General features: G+C 40.4%; 1 protein-coding gene across 3 annotated transcripts in view; it reads left to right on the plus strand.

Moving 5' to 3' along the window:
• Window positions 1-22,630, plus strand: part of LRCH1 (leucine rich repeats and calponin homology domain containing 1) — a 191,099-nt gene that overhangs the window by 159,340 nt on the left and 9,129 nt on the right. For 2 of the 3 annotated variants that reach the window (XM_044913553.1, XM_021697828.2), the window contains 4 exons: window positions 5,350-5,459; window positions 7,755-7,892; window positions 12,676-12,753; window positions 21,784-22,062. In XM_044913553.1, the coding sequence (XP_044769488.1) occupies window positions 5,350-5,459; window positions 7,755-7,892; window positions 12,676-12,753; window positions 21,784-21,990 (533 nt within the window). In that variant the 3' untranslated portion in view covers window positions 21,991-22,062. Of the gene's footprint in view, window positions 1-5,349; window positions 5,460-7,754; window positions 7,893-12,675; window positions 12,754-21,783; window positions 22,063-22,630 lie in introns of those variants that run through there. The other variant, XM_021697827.2, reaches the window with a different exon arrangement.

Consider the following 22,630-nt stretch of genomic DNA (forward strand, 5'->3'; position numbering starts at 1 on the left):
GGGAGGATGAGGAGGATGGGAGGATGAGGATGAGGATGGGGAGGATGGGGAGGATGAGGATGAGGATGGGGAGGATGAGGAGGATGGAGAGGATGGGGAGGGTGTGTGCAGGGCTGTGGGTCACTCCTGGCGCTAGGTGGGGCAGCTTCACTTCAACTGGTTCTTAACTTAGGAACAATTTCTTCTCTTTCTTTTGCTCTTGTGCCCTATTACTACTCTGCCTCTTTCCTGCCTTTCCCCTTCACTTTGAAGTGAAAACTGTTCCTATCTTCTTTTTCTCCCCCTTTTTTGTTGTCCCTATCTTCTTTTGAATCATTGTCCCTTTTTTCATTTGCAATTAGTTCATGGGTGCTCATTTATACTTATTTAAAATTGGCCATTGAATTATCACTAGAGAGTGAATGAATGAATGGACATATCCATCCATCTTAGGCCAATTTACAGACGTTTTCTAAGTTTTGCAATAATCTTGCACTTCTATGTATTATTTTCCCCATACAAAAATGAGGACATAGGCCATGAGAGGCGTTTCAGCAGTTCTGAGCCCTAGCTCTATATTAGAATCATTTGAGTGTTTTTAAGACTGTAGCTGCCTAGCTCCACACTCAGAGGTGCTAATTTATTTGGTGTCACATGGACTCTACACATTGATGACTTTTTTACTGATTTTTATATTATATTCAAGTAGGTCAAAGTCACTAGGTTAGAATAAATTGCCCAAAATTATAGAGAGGAAATATGAGCATTTTGAGGGCAGAGAGAGAATGTATCTAATTCATTTTGGGGCACCAGAAGGGAATAAATGAATGCATTAATCAGATTTCTAATTCACATTAGCCAGGATCTAAAGCCCCTGGTATTTTTTTCAAAGCCATTTTATTTTGCTGCCCTTGAATTTGTGTATCTTAAATATCACACCCAGTCCAGGTTCTTAACTTCCAAGGAGAAACTGAGAGCTAAATTTCAAAACCCCATACGTCCATGGAGAAGAAATCTCTCACTGAGTTAAATTTAGGTAATAAAGGTTAATAATATAGACTGATAAATTTTATACCAGGAGTGCATTTCACCTAATAATTAAATAAGCATTTCAGGCAATTTTTAGAGCAGTGGGATTTCTTGATTTAACTGAAAGATATTCTTGGGGTGCCTACGTGGCTCAGTTGATTGAGCAGCTGACTCTTGATTTCAGCTCAGGTCATGATCTCAGGGTCCTGGAATTGAGCCCTGTGTTGGGCTCCATGCTCAGCGAGGAGTCTGCTTGAGGATTTCTCTCCCTTTCCCTCTGCCCCTCCCCCCACGCTCTCTCTCTCTCTCTCAAATATATAAATAAATATTTTTTTAAAAAGATATTCTTAAACAAATAGAGAAATGGTTTCTTGTGCACATTCTTAAATGTCTGTTGTCTACTTTGTGCTGGGCATGAGGTTCGTTATTATGGATATGACTCTGCAAAAGACAACCAAGATATCTGCTTCTATAGAACTTTTACTTCAGAGTCAAATGAATTCAGACCTGGAAACCAAGCTTCAGTAGATTTTTCATGACAGGAAAAACTGAGGTGACTGATTATCAGGGTAGGATAATCTCTACAAAGATACTCTCCAAATAGACTGATCTTTGAATGAGGGAATTTTTGAAACACTTGTTTCATTTTTTTCATCCATCAAACAGCTTTATGGGGCAGGAGGAGACATACAAATTGGAAACAGACATAAACTCTTAGAGAGTCATAATGGAGAGGAACAGATGTAGACTGCAAGAGAGAAAGTGATGAGTACCATGAGAGAGACACAGATAAAGAATTCTGTATGTTGATAGATCACTCCCAGGTTGGGGATGAGGATGAGGAGAAAAGTGAAAGAAGTAGCAGAGATAATGGAAAAATCAGTGGAATTTGACCTGTACCTAAAAAGATGAATTTGACATTCTGCACAAACATATTCATCATTCCCCGCAGGGGCTTTGCTTAGGGATTTGTCTCTTCTGCTAAATAAATTACAAACAGGAGCAAATCATCTTTTCCATTCTTTGAATGTTATTTATTAGATACATAGTAATTAAACAATTAAGCATGACTAATTTTTCCTGCATCTTTAATCACCCTTAAATCACCCACTTTTTTGTCTGTTCCTACACACACAAACACACACACACACACACACACACACAGTCCTCCACACACTTCCTCTGCTCTCTTCTCCTTCTTTTTTTTGCTTCTTAATTACACTTAAATAGGGTGGCATTTGATTTGAAAGACAGGTCCTAACAGTGCAGCTCTTCTTAATATTGTTTTGTAGCCTCAAGTTAAACTTCCCCCCCCCCGAATTAAATAAGGAAGTTCTTAAAATTTAGTGATATGAAATTAAGGAAAAAACAGTAATTCGTCTATAGATCAATTTCCTGAAGCTTTGGCTCAGGATGGTCACTACACATATTATTTAAATATGACTTGAAAGAAAAGGAAAAAAAAAATGTAGGTAATAGAATCAGAGCTACCATCATGGTCCCATTAAAATGGTTCTGTTATAACAGACCTCGCAAAATAAGCAAACATGTATGTCCTCTGTAGAGTTATTATTAGTCTAAAGAGTTTGTTTTAATTTCTCATATATTCTACAGTAATTAATCCATTTAGAAAACTAGTAATATTGTAGTCATGGTTTCCAATAATTTTAGGTACTTTTGAAATATTCATTTAAAAAAACACAGTTCAAATGTGTTTTAACACATTGTGATTGCTTAACATTCATAGAGCAAATTCCCAAGCATTCATTTTATATTTTTAAGATGCATGGGAATTTAAGATGAAAAATGATGCTGGGACATTAAAACCCAGACACCACTGTATTATCTTATCTCACATAGGGTTCTAACAAGGCGTAGATACTTGAATTGTGTGCTGTTAAACAAAAGCTCATGGTTAATTTAACTTCCTGATAGTTTTGTATTCAAAAGAAATCTGCCAATAAAAACATATTGAAAATATTAAGCATGCTGTATTAGATAAGATTGCCCCCCAGAAAAAAGGCAAAGGGAAATAAAACCTCCAAAGAAAACATTAGCATTGTTTAAACAATGTTGGGGCGCCCCTTGCTGGCTAGTGTATGTATTACTCAACTCTGCTTACATTCCTTGACTTTTTTGGTAAATTTGGTTGACTTCTTTTTTGGGGGGTGTGGATTATTTCTAAAATTTTACATTCCAATATATATCTCTTCTGGATGTTATGTTAAATGGGTAGATTTTTTTTTGTTGGTCTTGATAAGATTCAAAGGCAAGCTTAATGCATTTCCAGTTTCTTCCCGGCTTCCTAGTTTGTCCACCTTCTCCTTATTTCCCTTTGCTCTGCAAACTGCTCATCTCTCCCTACAGGTTATGCTACCCTACTTGCTTTGCTGGACTTGCCTTGATTTTTAAATAATCGGTCTCACTTCCTGTGGGTTTGGTTTCTGTGGGTTTTGGTGATAGCCCTTTGGTGACATGTCTTTGGCTCTTTTTGCCGGTGACTTCTCTGGATGGCTTGAAGCAGAGGCCCAGGCCCCAGGCTGACTCCTCCCTGAAGTTCCAGAAGGTGCTATGTCTAGTAGACCTCCCTCTTTCTCCATTTGCTGTAAATCAAGGTTTATTATTAGGACAACTTTCTAATCTTCCATAGAGCATCAGAATGCTGATTCACATATCCTACAACTGACTTAGAAAATACTGAGATGTGAGAAGCTTGATGCAAGTCATTTTATTTATTTCATTTATTTACTTATTTAATTATTTATTTATTTGAGAGAGAGAGTGCACACATGAGCAGGAGGGGCAGAGGGCGAGGGAGAGAGTGAGAGAATCTAAAGCAGACTCCACACTGAGCACAGAGCCTGGTGCAGGGCTCAGTCTCAGGACCCTGAGATTAAGACCTGGCCCAAAACCAAGAGTCAGATGCTTAACCGACTGAGCCACCTAGGCGCCCCCATGTAAGTCATTTATTAAGGTGGTTTCATCCAAAGGTACACATTGAGATTAAAATGACATAGTTGGGTGAGCATGCGATAATTGATTATAGGGAGTGGACTCAAGTTTTTCTATTCTAAGTATATTTGTAAACCATATTTAACTTTTTTTAAAAATTAGTAAATTGCAGTAATTTTTTAAGTGGTCTGTAGGAAATATTTGTCAGAATAAAAGTTGCATGCCCTTGTTTACATGATTTATATTATGGTGATCAAAATTACTGGAATTGCAGTACCCATGCAGCCTTCCCTGTGGTTGTGGTTTTTAAAACCCAAGTTCTTTGGCCAAAACTTCCTGGAGGGCTCCCCTACTCCACCTCACCCCCTAAGCCCACATGCAGTCTGAAGGTCTATAGGACAGGAGGGGCAAATATGGCTCTTACCAGCACCTTGCTCCCTCCTGTGTGAATGGGAAATTGACAGTCTCGATGGGATAAAAATCTCAAGAGAGAAAAAAAAAATCAAGTTTAAATCTGCACTGGGCTTTGTATCATAATAAAAAGTGATTAAAATCCTTGCTAGAATCAGCCTGCCATATGTAGAATATTGTGTACCTTCTTTATTAGTCTTTACAAGATGTTATCCTTCAGAGATTTAGAGTATTCATTTTCTCTGGAGCCTGAGGCTGGCCGCCTTTCAGAGGGAGCTCTGCTGTTAGTTGCTGTTCGTGATGGTTGTAATTTTAAAGACACGAAGCCAAGGGTGATCTCTTAAACTGCCTCTAATCTTGCCAGCCTTTCTAAAAGGAGTCTATGGTCATCTCTAAAGAACTAACTTTCTGGATATCGTATCAGTGACGTGATAGAAGGCAGAGTTTTTCCACTCCACACTTAAAATACGTAATCCTGTGTATCACCACTTAGTTCTTAACTCAGGCTTATAAAAAATTTTGGCCAACAGAAATATTAACCTGTCCTCATTTTTAACATGTAAAGCAATTCTAGAGTCCTCTTCTTTGAATAAAATTATCTGAGTTGATGAAAGGATCATGAAACCCCAAGGATAAATGAACACTTAGATGAAAGCAGCAGGAACATGAGAGAGGGGACATCTGTCAGAGCTGTGGCCTGGCATGGGTCCACGGATGATCCACACCCTTCCCTGGATTCAGTCTATTATCACCAAAAATACAACTGTTGTTAGTCTGCATAACTCAGTACAGTTTAAAATATAATCTTTAGAATATTCAAATCAAGCCTTCCGTGTGAAGTCAGAATTTGTTTCTGTGAGTGCTAAGTGCATTATTTGAGGGTAAACTATTGATTTAACGTCCATACGAGTAGTCCTATATGGCGACCTGTGGTAGGCACTCAATAAAGGCTTTTTTTTTTTTTCCTTTTTATTACAGTGTTTCTAAGACCTCAGAGAAATTTGGAATCTATAGACCCACAGTTTACAATTCGGAGGAAAATGGAACAGATGAGAGAGGAGAAGGAACTGGTGGAACAACTCCGTGAGGTACCCCAGAAACAGTCCCTCCCCGAATATCCGTTCTCACCCAGGAAGAGTCCCTCCCCAAATACTCCTTTTCACCCAGAAACAGTCCATCCCTGAATGCCCATTCTCACCCAGAAACAGTCCATTCCTGAATACCTGTTTTCACCCAGAAACAGTCCATCACTGAATACCCATTTTCAGAATTGAGGCAGCATTCTGTACATTTGAAAAATAGACTTTGAAGTGCTGCCAAAAGGCCTCATTCAAATCTAGCCAGGTCACCTCCTGACTGATATTGGGCAAGTCACATAACATCCCTGATTTCAAGTTTTTTCATGTATTAAAAAAATACTTCCCATCTTAGTGGGGTCTTGTGAGGAATATATGAGATAATGGAAGTTGAAATACATATGGATAAAACCTAGTATTGTTTCAATTCAGGTATGCTCTACAATAATACGCTGTCATTCTTTTACTTAGCAATAACATTCCATTAATTTAAAAATGTTTATCCTTATCCTACTTTGTATTCCAACTGATCAGAACTTTGTAATCAGGCATTTAAGCAAAGCATTTGAGTTCCTACCCAAGAGTGCTAGGTGCCAACGAAGATTTTAAGCTTGGTGATGGCAGGGAACATGGCTATCTTATTCTTTGTATTTCTGTTCCCACACAGCTTCTGGCGGGCATTCTGGAGGTATTTGTCTATCCTCATGGTCTTTGTATCTAGTTCAAGAGCTCATACATGAATATATGAAAGATCAAATAGCAGTGCATGGGTCAGTCGCCAGAGAACACATGGATATTAATTATTAAAGTCAGCGCACCATGAACTGCTTCATAAGTTCTTTATATTCAAGGACAAGTACCATAGCCATGGACCAGAAGAGTGTAAGAAAGTCTAGAGGGGATAGATTTAAGGTACATCTTCTTCAGTCACTGGGTGATTGACTGCTACTGTGTATCAGGCAGTATTCTAGGAGATGGATATAGGAGAGAACATAAAGGTCCCTGCTCTCATGAAGCCCGTAGTCTATGAGTAGAGATAGTAAATGAGAAGGAAACAAACATATAATTTCAGATGGCAGTGAGTTCTGCAAATGAGAACTGAATCCCGTAAATAAAATCAAAGTTAAATTAAATTAAGGTAGGTCCACACTGTTGTTGCTACAGATGATAGTTTATATATGGTTTAGCAGGGGGCCAGGAGGGAGGAATTAAAAGCACAGAAACCCCTTCCCACTGCTTCAAGTCACTGTGGTTGGCTCAACAGTCCCAGCGAGAAAGTCAGACCTCTGTGGTTTGCCTAGAGTATTTGCATGTGCTGTAAATTTGGGAGGTGAACTTTCAGACGAAGGTGAAAATAAGATCAGAAGCTGAGACATGCCTCTCAAAGAGTGACAGTTTTATTTTAAAGTGTGGGTTATATTGGTTGTTTACATTTTCATTTATGATATAAAATAAGGGACTGAAAGAGTGTACAGAAGAAAAGTAGGTGTCTACACACAGGACCGTTCTGAGAAGGAATTATGTGACACAGTTTTATGCACTGGTTTTCTAGTGCTTCATTTATTCCAAATCTCCAAAATAAGTCATTCTTTCTTGGGCTGTTATCCATTTAACAGGAGCCACTGTTATAAAACAGAAACTTGTATTTGAAGTTCAGAAAGTTAATTTCTCTACTTCTGCTTCTGAGAAGATCGAACAAACCTACTTTTCCCTGTTTCCCTCATTAAGTACAAGTAAAAACCATGGACATTATATATAAAATAAACATAAGAACACTCAGAAAGGTAGAGAGAAGACAGCAGTCTGGCTAGGGCCCCTAGGGACTAGAAATGATACCGTGGTGAGCTCTGTGGGTTTTCTTTTTTGCCTCATATATCTCAGATCTGGAGCTGAAGTAGTTGGAAACCCAGAAATGCTAATGGGCACAATTTCTTTTAAAAGGCCACCCAAAAGCCATGGGATCTCTGTATTATTTCTTGTCACTGAGTATGAATTCATAATTATCTCAAAATAGAAAGTTCAATTTTTTTTTTAAGGGAGAAAAATTGATTTCTCAGCTAAAACATAATCTAAGAGAAAAGCATTCCTTAGTCCCTCCTCTGCCCCTGGCAGCCTATCAGAACCAATTGGTCCTGCTTTCTGTTGGTCACCTCATTCTGGTTTTATATTTCCATAGCCAAGGGTGAGGCAACATTGAACTCAAGAAGTAATCTCAGTATGTTAATGTCTCAATTCATAAATACCTATAACTCTATTTGACCCTCCGTTGCCTGATGACACCTGGCTTCCCTCTGATTCCTCCCGCAGAGCATCGAGATGAGACTCAAGGTCAGCCTGCACGAAGACCTGGGGGCGGCACTCATGGACGGCGTGGTCCTCTGCCACCTGGTCAATCACATCCGCCCGCGATCCGTTGCAAGCATCCACGTCCCCTCACCAGCAGTTGTAAGTAACACCAGATAAAGGGAAACTAACTTTCACATAAGACAGATTTTGGGGGGACAGTGTTGCTTGTTAAAGTTGCTGCCAGGGTCCCCCAGGACCTCAACAACTAGAAGAGTGGGAAAGAAAAAGCTCTGAATGAAGCAACATTTTCCCCTAAAAAGGGAGAATATATAAATACGTAAGTGCCAGGAAAAGAATTTATTTCAAAGACAAAGCACATCACGTTAAAGGACTTACTGGTTGGGGCGCTAACTTTTAAGGCTGTAAGGACATAAAGATTCATTTCTCACTAGGGGTTATTTAAACAGTGAGAAGTCTTTCCAGGAAGCTTTTTTGGTTGGTGGCTTCTCTGCTAAATGGAATCTCTTTCCTTTATTAGTCACTGAGGATTTTAGGATGACTCTGGAAAGATGTGGGTTCTCTGTCAAATGGCATTTTAAATAACCCGTCAAGCCAGAGGTTGGTCAGCCGGGCATTAGGCCTCACTTTGCTCGGGGTACACGAGATACTGGGGCAGCAGTGAGACAGACTGATCGCTGAGACTCGGCTAATAGCCTAAAACTCCTCGTGTCTGCTGTAGGGGAGAGGAAGCTGGCAGTGGGAGCTGCTGCCTGTAGGTCACAGAGCTACGGGGTCACTTTTATGGTCATTCAGATGAGGGTGGGGGAATCAGGGCACAGCTTGCCTTTGGAGCCTAGGTCAGGTTCAGGCAAGCGGAGGACAAAGAAGAATTTCTGTCCACACTCTTCACTGTTCTTAGGAGACGCGGAAGAGTTTAGGGGCTAAGAACGCAGGGTTTGGGTTCAAACTCCACACCTACTTGTCAGCCCTATGACTGCGGGCAAGTATTTAACCTCTTTTTACCTTGATCTGTTCTCTATCGTGGAAGTGTTCCTGTGAGGATAAAATAAGGCTACTGCCTGTGATACATGCACGAATTTAGCCGCTGCTATCGTTGGTCTATGGAATAGATTTTCAAAACTCAGAGCCCCAATGTCAAGGCACAGTGCTCATAAAATATCACATAATGAGCGTTTTTCTACCTGCCTCACCCCCAGGAAAGCCTCACAATGGCCTTATCTTTTTTTCTCTTTTCTTTTTAAATTTACATTCAACAGCTGACATATGATACATCATTAGTTTCAGATGTAGTGTTCAATAATTCATCAGTTGTGCATTAACACCCAGTGCTTATCACATCGGGTGATGGGCATTAAGGAGGTCACAGTGGTATTTTTTATGCTTTCTTTTCTCTTGGCAGCAGGAGAGATTAACTGAGGATCCTGTTCCAACTGTCAGTTTCCTTTCTATATTGTGGAACATATTCTTCCTCTGAAAAGTTGTACCACTTTTGCCTCAGAAATCAGAGGGGAGGGGTGCCTGGGTGGCTCAGTGGGTAAATTGTCTTCCTTGGGCTCAGGTCATGATCCCAGGGTCCCGGGATCAAGTCCCACATTGGGCTCCCTGCTCAGCAGGGAGCCTGCTTCTCCCTCTCCCTCTGCCCCTGCGCCCTGCTCTTGCTGTCTCTCAGTATCTCTCTCTCAAATAAATAAAATCTTTAAAAAAAAATTATGGGGGCGGGGGAAGATCAATTTGTCTTCTCTTTCAAATCTGTCTCTAGCTTGCCTTAGTTTGGGCAACAAATTCTGCCCTATAATCCGGTATGAAACTTTCCACTGTTTTCTACAAATAAGGTCCAAACTGCTGTAAAGTTGTCTGAGCCATGTGCCAAATTCTCATTTCATAATTCTTTCTGAATTATAAGAGAGAAACCATGACTCCTCATAGCTTCCAATTTGAATTTACAATTATATTATTCATAGTGAATATGAATCATGTATCTAAGCATTTATATATAGATATATATATACACACACACACATTTTTATTATGTTATGTTAATCACCGTACATTACATCATTAGTTTTTATTAAGCCTTCAGGAAACATGCTGCGTTCTTCTAGAAATCTTTTGGTTGTCAACCTATTTTCTTTTTTCTTTATTTATTTTTAAAGATTTTATTTATTTGAGACAGAGAGAGAGAGCATAAGGTGTAAGCAGGGGGAGAGGCAGAGGGAGAGGGAGAAGCAGACTCCGCACTGAGCAAGGAGCCCGATGGGGGGTTCAATCCCAGGACCCTGAGATCATGACCTGAGCTGAAATCAGACGCTTAACCGACTAAGCCACCCAGGAGTCCCTATTTTCTTTTCTAAATAATTTTTTTAATTGAAAAAATAATGGGAAATAATGCCCAACTAGAGAAAATACAGAAATGCAGAGGGAAAAAACAGCCTTTATTCCATAAGCCAAAGACCACCACTGTTAACATTTTGGTTTCTCTACGAACTACTAGCATCCTTTCTACGTTTAAGTTGTTTCTGAATTATTAGCTCCTCACGTATACCATTTAGTAGTTTTTAAAATTTATCAAAACCTAGATATTTCCTCATGCCATTAAAATTTTTCAGTAAGTGCCCATTTTAATAACTGTCAGATATTGTACCTTATGTTATCATATCACAGTTTTCCTTTTTGGAAATACAGGCTGTTTCCAAATGTCCACTTAGCAAACATTCTTGAGTGAGCGTCTCGGAGCCCCTCTGAGCAGCCCAGCCTGCTGTCCTGGTCTGTGCGTTCATTGTCAACTGTTTGTCCGGGCTGTGCTCTCTTACCCAGAAGGTTGCTCCCTACCCTCTCTTCAAATCTCCTCACCTTGCAGCCGCTCAGGCTCCCGTTTGTCCTCTGCTTCAGCGTCTCTGGGAGCCAAGCCATTCTTGACCCCTTGGAATGAAGTTAGATTCTTTTCCTTGCTTTTTTTTTTCCTCCTGATGGTCATCTCACAACTAAGGCCTGTATCATATTACACTGTAATCTCCTTTAACTTACCAATAGATCCAACTAGACTGGAGCTAAGCGCCCATGAGGATTGTGTGTTTCACTTCTACAGGTGCACACGTAGCCCCTGGCGGAGTATCCGACACCCAGTAAACACTCCGTTTGCACCATCGTAGCTGCACCAACAGCAGTGGATGCCTTTTCTACCCACGTTATTGTCAGCATTAAGCCTTCTAATTTTTCACTAACGAAACTGATACTGTCCATTTTGTTTTATGCAAGGCTGGTGTCATTTTGACTCTTCAGCTGATGGTGGGGTTGAACCTCTTATTTGTAGCAAGTACTTTTCTACCCTAAACCAGGCATCAATCGTAGAATGGGGCCCTCCCTCCCACTTCCAAAGATGGGAAATTCTCTTTGTGTAGCTTGAAACTCACCTCACTTAGGGCTGACATAAATATTGTGAATGGTGTTGGGCATCTTCGGAGTTTCAGAACAGACCCCTCCTCCCAGCTAAATAATAAGTATATGAAGGAAGATAATGGGCCCAGAGGATTGGAGAGACAAATGCTAGGGTCTCTGAATGATGAAATGCCTCTGGGTGCCCTGACAGCTGGGCTAGCACCTGTTCTGGTATCCCCATGTCACATTACCTCTGCCCATCCTTCCCTTTGCATGAGGTTAATGTGGTGGTCTTGTCCTAACACATGCCAGGAAATGGGCAAAACCACCCAAGCAGCTTCTTGCCCCACTTTTGCAAGTCTCACATTGAGGGGGGACCATTTCCTCTCTAGCCAAGGTGGAGAATGTTTGTTTAGCTTCCAAACTAAATTGTTCCACATCAGCAGGCTTTTATTCTTTCTTTTTTGGGGGGGTGAGGAGGTAGGGATAGAAGGAGTCCCTTTTTTAAAAATAATGTGCAAACTTAGATTTTTGTGATGACTGGTGTAGACCATCTAGAATAAGAGTTACTTCACGGTCACTTGCTGTTCACAGGGCAAAATCAGTCTTTATAAAACATTGCTTCTACACCTAGATTGTTGGAGTCAGTCATACTTCTTGCTCCCTTTTTAAGGGAAGAAGGAAATATTAAAATTTAACAGTAAAGCTTTTAAACCTACCATGTAAAAATTAAAATGTGTGAATCCGATGTACCTGTTTTCCATCCCACACCTTAGAGGTGATCTGTAACCACAGTCAGCTCAACTATGAGTGGCCCTTGATTGGGTCCTAAACATCCCACTATTTTTATGCCATTTACCTCTGTTGCCTCTTTGTTGTTAAACCCTTCGCTTTGGTGGGAAGGAGATTAATTGGCCTGCTGAATTTAACCCTTCACATTGAAATATATTTGCTGATGGCAACAGGTGATGCTTATGGTGTATTTGTAGATGAACGAGAGCAGATTACACAAGAGTATGATCCCATAAAAACTGTCAGTATGCATGTGTGTATGTATACATACATATACACATACATATGTATGTAGAAATTTGCGTGTATACACATACATATACACATGTATGCACACATGCAGAAATTCTGCTTATATAAACATCAGTGTTGTACATATGGTTATGTACATCTTTTTTTAAGACTTTATTTTAAGTAATCTCTGCACCCAACGTGGAGCTCGAACCCATAACCCCAAGATCAAGAGTTGCACACTCTACCAACTGAGCCAGCCAGGTGCCCCATTTACTTACATCTTTACACACACATACACACACACACATCTACAATGTCTGGAAGAATATAATCCAAAATCTTAATTTTTATCTCTAGGTGGTTGTTTCTAGATGATATTTATTGTCTTCTCTTTGCTTATGTATTTTTTCCTCCAATGAACATGTATTAGTTGTGGCATTTAGAAAGTTTAAAACTTAACCTGTTATTAAAATTATTTCTCTTTTAATAATACATTATTTCTGCACATTTGTATTTATAGCCCAAACTTAGCATGGCCAAATGCAGAAGAAATGTGGAAAACTTTTTGGAAGCATGCCGAAAATTAGGAGTACCAGAGGTAACGTCAAACTTAGTCCGAATAACTATGTTTTGGTGCAGATTTCATTTATTATATGTGTTCGAACCCACTGAATGGATGTACAGCTTTGCACATCCTTTTTTAGTCTCAGTCTTTCTTGAGGAATAATATGAAATAAGTTAATACAAAATTTAGTTTAAATTCCTTTGCAGTGAAATTAAAATGGCTTAAAGTGGTAGGGTCAATACTGAGGGAAAAGGGAATATAATTTCCTTAAGGTTTTGAAATAAACGCAAAATTTCAACCTGGAGAAAAACATGTAGTTGGCTTGATTCCCTACTCCAAGAACAGAAATTACTGTGGCTCCAGTGAGCCTTCTAGCAGGTTCCAGAGGGTAGAATTTTGGAGCTGTTGGTTTTCCTTATCTACAGCTCTTAAGCAAAGCAGACCTGTAGTTGACAGGTCTAGTTGAAAATCAACTAATTTGTTGATTTTCATTCTGAATAGTTGCATTTTGGGTATGTGGATCAAAATAGTCAATGTTGAAAATATTATAATTATTGTTATTATTATAATTAAGCATTACCAATAATAATAACAATGTTTGTATGTTGCTTTATAATTTGTTCTCTGTTTGCAGTTCCATTTTCCCCATTAGTCCGCTGTAGACCCAATTGGCATTCCCTGTAGCCAGCCCAACTATACTTGGCTACTTTTTCTTTCTCCCAAGCTAAGTCCCAGCCTCAGCCTCAGCCTGATAGCTAATTTGGGGCTTTTAAAGGACCTTGCTATTAGTAACAAAATGATTTCTTCGGGAGACAAAAGACAATCCACTCAGAATTTGGGGGTAAGTTGAGAAGTTTATCATCATTGTGATAAACAGAAATGGCCAGAAATTACATTTTTAAAATTTTTCTTCTATGTTTTCTAATATGCCAGAGATAAAGTAACTACAAACTCTGTCATGAAATACTGTTTATGAGTATGTGAAAGAATTATATTGTAATGTAATTCTACTCAGTGATAGGAGTTAGGTATTGGAATTGAGAAAGGCTTATTCTCCCTCCCTCCCATCTTCCTCTTTTTCCTTCCTTCCTTCCTTCTTTCTTCCCTCCCTCCCTCTCTCCCTCCCTCCCTTCCTCTTTTAGCTTGTTAAGTTTCAAAAGTAAAGGGTTAGTGGTGCAATTTTAAATCGTATTTGAGGACAAGAAGAGAATTATTAAAGCATCATTACATCAGAACTCTCTCAACAAAGAAAAGCGTATAAATTCATGTTTAAAAAGAGTGTAATATTTATATAATGGACTCAATGTCTTTGTGATCAATCCAGATGTCTTTCAACAATGTTAATCTGTGTGTCTATATTACATGTGTATGTTTTAATATTGCATATACATTGTTGGCTTCAAATCTTTAATTCCTATACACATACTATTTTTAATAATTGGACTCCATCATGGGCTAATAAGATTTCCATGTGTGAATCAAAACTATCGTACCAAGTTTCAGAAGATAAATTATTTGTGCCTGTGCTAGAAAAAGCACTGGTGAGTTATGACCTAATTCCCTAATTCCCTGTGATATTTTTTAAACTCATCAGAAAATTTTTTTGGCTTATGGTGATACAAAATGAAATGGAAATGCCCTTAAACAAGTGTTGTGAGTAAAGACTGGTGATTACAATTTTCTTTTAAAGTAGGGAAAAGGACATTAAATTACCATAATAGGCAGAGAAAAATGTATCATAATTTCTGAAATATGCCCCTAGCAATGTGCCCCCCCTTGCACTCATCGGCAGTTCATAATTTCTGAGAAGATTGAGTTACAGGGAATAAATAATCTTTCCTGCCAGCGTCCCTTTCAACTCTGCTTAGTAAAATATATCACTTAGGCTGGTTTTGAAAATGTTTTAAGATTGTAGGTGTCTTTCAAGTTTGCATGGTGTATAATGGTGCATGTGTGGTTGTGTGCATGCTCGCGTGTGCGTGTGTGTGTATACAGACATATCCATCCTGATGGGTAATCCAATAGCATTTCACCAGGGACTAGAGTTACGTTAAGCTTCTGGCTACTAGAAAAAGTCTGGTGGTTAGTTAGCAATTGAACTTCTTAACGAGACGTGGTAAAAGTGAGGAAGGGATATTCTAGTGGAAAACTGGAAATGCCGTTGGAAGGCAATTGGCAGATCTTCCTGGACGCACAGGGAGCTTGCTTTCATCTCAGAATGCACGAGGAATACATGCTGGGAAATGAGGAAATCTTTTCATCTGGGCATATGATAGAAGGAGTGAAGTGACTCCCTTCGCCTTAGATACACTTCTTTCACTTCTGAAGGGGGTTGATGTTTTAATGTATATGTAGCACACTACAATTAATTATTTACATTAAAAATAATTATATCACAAGCCTAAGTGCAGAAATTCTCCATTTATGATCAGATATTTGAAAAGGCTCATACCAAAAAAAAAAAAAAAAAAAAGAGAGAACCTGTACCCTTTACATTTTCTTAATTGCATCACACCTCATATTTGGGTAACAAAATAATCATTGATTTCCCAGTCACATAGTTAATTCCTCAATGTGTAAGCTTTTTCCTGCTTTCTTCTCCATCCATTGCTTATCTACTCACATACACTCGTAAGTCACAGAGATCTTGAATTCTGTATTTTATAAGCTCAGTACTAATTGACAGTGATGAATCTTCCTGTAGAGACTGAAAAGTCACAGCCGTGCTCTAAGCCCTGCCTTTGATGTCCTTCGTAATGGAATCACTGTTCGAAACGCCAAGGCCAAGTCAGCCTCCGCAGCTTATATAATTTTGTCAGGTTCCTATGCGTGGAATGTGGTTGCTGAGCAGATTTAGTTCAGTTTTTACATATAAAAGAATCTGAAGGGATGGAAGTAATTTTAAAATTGTTCAAATTGTTACAGTTTATTATATTTTCTTTAGAAGTCCCCGTGGACACAATCCCAGCTCTGTGCCTCGGGGTCGGTCAAGGTTCATGAAGCACTTTACTCTGCGCTTGGGTAGAGAGGTTCTGGTGTGGCTTACCTGTAAATGTGCCTTCTTCGACCTGGCTGTGGTCTGCGTATTTGCTGCAGGTTAGCATATGTAGACAGGTTAAGGCCACTCCAGACCTCTGTGCGTTATTTGTGACGTTTGGGTGAGGCTGGGTCTATCCCCTTGGCTCCTCAGTCGGGGGAACAGACAGGATTTGGAACAGCAGCTGCTACTGATGGAAAGAAGATGACATCACAGAAAGACGTTAGTGATGGGGACCTGGAGAAATTCTGTTAGGATGACAGGAGAATTCCTTGCTATTAACTGAGAGGGACTTGGGATGAGGTAGAGGCTTGCTAATGAGAATGCCAAGGAAAGGTCCTTAAAAATGAACCAGAAGTAGCACTCGCCGGCAAGTTTCTTTCCCAGTGGAGGGGATGACATCCCTTCCAATAGTTATTTCAGCGCAGGTAATTTTCCTTCCTGCTCCCCATTTCGGGTGCGTTGGGGTTTTGGTTTGGGGACCAGTTCCTCCACTAAAGGGACATAACCGGAGTGAACATAACCTGGAAGGAGAAGAGTGAGTGGGTGAAGGGGATCTGTGAGCAGAGGGAGGAAATACACGAGGTTTGGGGTCAATTATCCCTACTTGTGCTGTTAACTAGTTCTGTGCCCTGAGGCTAACTCCTTAAAAGTAGCAGCAGTTAACCTTTTATTGAGGACTTCTTATCTATGCATCATCTTAAATGCTTACCATGGAGGGTTGGAGGTAAATATTTTATTTCCATGCCCTGAGGAAATTAAAGTCCAGAGAGGTTAACAATTTCCTAAGCTCACGTTCACAGCTGGTAGCTGCAGAGCTGGAGTTTGAACCTGGCTCTCTGTGACCGAGCTCCCCGATCTGCAGATTGCAGGTGTTGGACTTGAGCAGTAAATTCAAATCGTCTTCTTCAGAACCCTGGAGTCTTTCCAGTGGCCAGCACGGGAGGTAAGGGAAAGCCAAGGGGGGAGACTACAGATCATTCTTGCCCCCTTGAATCCGCCAGAGCAGTTTCTCCTTTGTCCATAGCATATATTGGATTTCCAGCTAACATTTTCTTTGGGGGAAAAGGTATCCTACTGCTAAACATAGTTTGGAAATCATTGGACCCCTATGATTTCTCTGAGCTGTACGAGTCTGTTTAAGCTCATCTGTATCCTGCAGCTCCATAATTGCTTCCCCTGCTTGGAGGGGCGGGGGGGTTGCTTAGCAGTCGAAGGAGTAACTGCAGGTGCGTCATGGTGCCTTGGAAAATCTATGGATTGGGTGATGGTGCCCGCACCACCCAGAGCTCCTTGTGGTAATGTTGCCAGTCGTCAGACTGTGCAAGCTGTCTTTGACTTCTGGTGCAAGCATCACCTTGATCTTTTTTTTCATCTTTTTTTTTTTAAGATTTTATTTATTTGATAGAGACACAGTGAGAGAGAACACAAGCAGGGGGTGTGGGAGAGGGAGAAGCAGGCTTCCCACTGAGCAGGGAGCCCGATGCGGGGCTCGATCTCAGGACCCTGGGATCATGACCTGAGCCGAAGGCAGACGCTTAACGACTGAGCCACTCAGGCGCCCCAACATCAACTTGATCTTGAAGACAGGCCTACCCTTGGTGGGCTTTCAAATTCTTGAGGATATATTCTTTGTGTCACCCGAGAATCTGACTTCGGTTAAGCCTTGGACTCATGAGGCTATTAATGGACATACTGAGGCTTCTTTTCTTGGCCTGTAAACTTGTTGTTGAAGATTCATGGTTGGCTATTGGGGGTTTCCAAATTGATTCAAATTTAGGGCAGTTTGGGGCTCTTATTAGTGTTGTCGCAGGTCAAAAGAAACTTCTGATTTATGAAGCATTAAAAGTATTAGAAAATAGATATTTTTTTGGTTCACCAGGGAAATTTTTCTACTCTGTTTTGTATAAGTAGCTGTGGCCTCAGACCTCTATAAGGAGCAAGGTCCTTAATTTAAGAGACTTCCTCTCTTTAGAGGAGGAGGGAACTTAGACGAAATGCCCAGCCCTCCATAGTCATTACTGTCTGCAGAGGGAAAATAGAGAAGAGGATCCAGGGCAGCAGCTCCCCTGAGTGGTGGACACGTTGGGCCCCCGCTCGCCTGCCTGGACAGCACAGAGACCAGGGGCTTGCGGGACGGTAGGCGATCCCTCAGCTTCTGCATCAGCCAAATGGAGTTAAACATAAAATCCTAGAGAACATTCGGATTCTAACAATGATCATGTTGATATAAGTGGGTCATGTTGACATTATGGCTGAGTCTTCTTTCAATACCTTTCATATTTGCCTTTTGTTGGTTTTTTTGTTTGTTTGTTTGTTTGTTTTTGTAATGAGGTACAGTATCTAAAAGTGACAGCAGTAATTTCCCTGCTTTAAGTGAGGGTTTAGGAAATTTGTAACTAATCTGAATTTTTTTTTTTTAATCGACATACATTCTATAAATTGAAGCTGCTCTTTTTTGTTGTTGCTTTAATCTTGAGAACAGGAGAAATGAGTTCTTTCTCTTTGAGCTTTATGCCTCTCTTTTTCCCCCTAATCAGTAACTTTAGTGTCAGTTTAAATCATAACTAATAAGTAATTTTGGGGGACGGGATGAGATGATTATTACAAAATTTTATTTTCTACTTATATTGGTTAGTCTTGAGGTTGAATGACCAGAGGTGCAGACTGACACATTTACTACTTTATTAACAGCAGTTTTTAAATTCATAATTTATTAAAAAGGGTCAGTCTCTGGGCGCCTGGGTGGCTCAGTTGGTTAAGCGACTGCCCTAGGCTCAGGTCATGATCCCGGAGTCCCGGGATCGAGTTCCACATCAGGCTCCCTGCTCAGAAGCAGGGAGTCTGCTTCTCCCTCTGACCCTCCTCCCTCTCATGCTCTCTGTCTCTCATTCTCTCTCTCGCAAATAAATAAAATCTTAAAAAAAAAAAAAGGGTCAGTCTCTAGTCTGTAAAATGAGGTACATTTCTTAACAGGTAGTATGAGTTTACTGTTGAGAATGTAAGACTCCTTTCCCGCCATGTGTCTCCTGCTGGCAGGGTCGTCTGTGGTCAGCAGTCTGACAGCCTTTCATATGTGTATTGTTGAGAATAAACCTTTTATTTTTTATTCTTTTTTAAAGATTTTATTTATTTATTTGTCAGAGAGAGAGAGTGCACAAGCAGGGGTAGCGGCAGGCCGAGGGAGAAGCAGGATCCCCACCGAGCAGGGAGCCCGATGCGGGACTTGATCCCGGGACCCTGGGATCATGACCTGAGCCGAAGGCAGACACTTAACCGACTGAGCCACCCAGGCGTCCCAAGAATAAACATTTTAAAAGCAGCATCTTTAATTACAATTGTAGATAAAGTGGCTTACTGATAGAACAGTTAGTCTGTAAGTCCTTAAAATTGATGATTAGTTCTCATATATTTGGAGAAAATTTTGGAAACCCTTCGTTACCTCACTCCCCCCCCCCCAAATTATACCTTGTCCATCAGCACTTTAAATGTTCAGAATGACTATCAACATTCCTGAGCTTTGTTATCTTAGATTAAAAAAAAAAAAAACTTTGTAAGTATGTTGACCTTAAAAATTAAAATTATATTTAAATAAACTGAATACATTCTAAATCTCCTAGAATTTAGACTGTGTGACACTCTGAACATTTATAAACCAGACCTTTTGCCTGATCTGTCTACATTTCTGTTTGTGTCCATAGTATTCAGGGAAGCTGGGCCAATCTTTAATAGTAAGCTTAGTCACACATTCTTGTGTTGACTCTAAGAGAATCAGTTAACCTCTGGCAATTGTGATCTGTTCTCTATAGTGAGAATTAGGATCCACACTTGCCTCTGAGGACTCTGAGTGTATTAACTGTGTTTTTCAAATGCCTTGCAGTCATTACTAAGGCTCTGTAATACAGAGTGAAATTTTGCCTCTTTAAATTTTCTTCCTTTTTAGCATTTTCCTATTTTAATTTTAAGATAAGAAATGTATAATCCCTAAATCCCTCTCATTACAACTTTAATTTGGTAGGCATGAGGGTCAGAAAATTCCTTTCTCCCAGCGGTGTTAACCCTGGTTCTTATCCCAGCATCCCCGCAGGGGCTGCTCTTGAGGGATGTGGGACAGAATCAGAGCGCCGGTCTGAGAGGGCCCCAGCAACCCACACTCCCCACGTTATGGTGATTCCAATTTTTGCCTACCAGATTATCTTAGACCCATGCCTTTTCCTTTAGAGATCATGATTTAGTTTAAACCAGCCACCATGGGCTGTGAGTCTAGGCCCTACCCACTTCAATCTGAATTAGGCCCAGAATGTGTGGCATCATGAAATTAATTCCAGGAGGAGAAGAAAGGTCTGTGTTGGCTACCCATGTGAGAAGTATGCTACTCCAAGAACACCACAAGGACAATCCGATTCAAGTTCTTTGACCACGTTGCTGGGGAGCAGACCAGACATTTTCCATAGGGTCCTGGGAAGTGTATTAAAATACACACTGGAGGTAGAATGATTTGCTTTTAACATGGAAATACCCACTTTTGTGAAAATCACGTTTCAGTTTGTGGATGCCTTCTGTCTTATGTCTGCTTTGCTCAGATTTCACTGGTTAAAGCACAACATTGCAATAGAAAATTCTTATTGCAATAAAAACTTCTTTCCTTAGATGTTTCCCCATCCGCTTAGTCCTTGACCAGCGTCTCTCTCCCAGTGAAACCAAATCTCTGTGTAGCTGTTTTAATTCTTAGGAAAATAACAGTGGTAGTTTGATTCCTCCAAATCCACTGAGAAAAGATTCGTGATCTGAATAGATATAACATGACTTGATATCTTTAAAAAGCCTTAACAACAGCTTCTCTACCTTCATAAATTAAAATAAGAGCTGTCTGTTTTTAATCTTATTCATCCCACTTGCTGTTGTAGTATTCCTATTTATCTGAGGGCATCAAGCTAACTTCAGAGGATATAAGCAAGACAGCATCTCTATCTTAGAATCTTTGAGTGGCTCTGCGATTTGCATCTGCTTAGCAATGGGGCTAAAACAAAGGGTAAAACTGTAGCAAAGTATGTTATAAAATATATATTACGTATATTTTAAATACTTTGCCAATTTTGAAATAAAGCTGCATTTATGAAATACAAGTATTTTCAATCCTTGTTTAATCTGGACACAAAACTACTTCTCTTTCCTATTGACATGTCAATTATAACCACTGTTAATGTTAAGCTGTGGTCATTTCCAGTTCAGGAACGCAGTGAATCAGGAAACGGTTTGCTTCCTGACAGCAACAGATATTCAGAGGCACTCAGAAGAGCTGTGCCCCACCGTTACCTGTTTAGTGGTGAAGAAATTTACATAACAGCCCCATGCGGCCCTGTACTTTTATGCTAACTGCACATCTGAGAAGCCTCCTCTAGACTTTGGTTTATGTGTGGCTGCAAAACCACGAAATTTAATGTACTTTCTGACACATGTAGGAACATACTTAAAAGCAGCATTCCCCAGAGTTTACCAGTAACCCTAAAACAAACAAACAAACAAAAAAATTAGGTGTACGTATTACCTTTCAGAGAGGAATGCTTGATATTCATTCAGTCTTCATAAACCAGGCTGAAGAATACATTGAGAATAGTGAGGACAGGTGGGGATTCAACTTGGAAGTTTATATTCTTCCCTTAGGTAAGGTTAGGTCCTGAATGTCCCTAGCCAAAAGCTCTTATTTTTATGCCACTGGTGAGCACATGACTCCACTTAAACATTAAAACTGTTTCGATGCCGGAATGGCCTAGTAATTGCATAACATGCTATTCCTTAGTAGTGGCATTGTGGGTGGAGGATTTCTTTGCACTGTTTGCAGAAAACACGTTGGGTATGCTACTTCTCTTTTGTAATGGATTAAAAAAAAAATCTTTGATGGTGGAGTGGGTTTTTACCTGCTTGAAATAAGGGGTTACTCTTGCCATTTGCTAGTAACCAGAAATGCGTGTATTTTTAATTGTATGCACTGTCTCTTTCTGTTCTAATGGCTGCCCACGGAATAGGCCGACCTCTGCTCTTCGTATGACATCCTGCAGTCGGACTTTCATCACGTTCGAAAGACTGTTGACACTCTCCTGGCACTTGGGGAGAAACCCCCACAACCAACTTCTGCCCTCCGCTCCAGGGACCTTATAAGCTTCTGTCTTGTCCATATTCTCTTTATAGTGCTAATCTATGTCACTTACCACTGGAATGCTCTGTCTGCATAACGTCTGCATGTCCATCCAAACACTCTGCTGTGTCACCCTGATCTATCGCAGGGTCCTTCCTCCATTTGAGCCCTTGCCTGGCCAACTTCCATCCCCGTCATCTCTTTAGTAATCTCTGGAGTTTTGAAGCCAGACATTACGAGTCAGATTTCTCCCAAAGCACAAATAATTTCTCTCCCTTATTGAAAAAACAGCAACAAGTGTGTCCAAACCTCACGCTTTCTCATTCACATAGTGCTAGCAGCAGTGCTATGCAGTTCTTCTCTCTCTCCCAGGGAGCTTCGTTGCCCTTGGTAGAGCGGAAGAAGATTCCAGAACAGGAGCAGAGGGGATTTAGGATATGGAAATCTTTCCTTTGGGTCAGTGTCGGATCCTAATTCAGGACTCGGTAATTGAGGTGTAGAAGGGCCACCTTGCAGAGGGGACAGAAAACTGGCATTTGGCTCCCAATTTGGCCTATAAAAGTCTTTAATAATACCATTATTGACCAACTTGAAAAATACCATGGGCAAATGACTGCTTTGCTGGCCATGCAGTTGGATTCCTCCCTGTTTCCTGCCATGGGAGCGGTGAGGGGCACCAGGGAGGGTTGCCGCCCACCCCTACCCTGAGGGAGCCCCTCTGCCCCGCCGCATGAGAC

Source organism: Neomonachus schauinslandi, chromosome 3, assembly GCF_002201575.2.
Source record: "Neomonachus schauinslandi chromosome 3, ASM220157v2, whole genome shotgun sequence".
In the NCBI taxonomy this organism is placed as follows: Eukaryota; Metazoa; Chordata; class Mammalia; order Carnivora; family Phocidae; genus Neomonachus; species Neomonachus schauinslandi.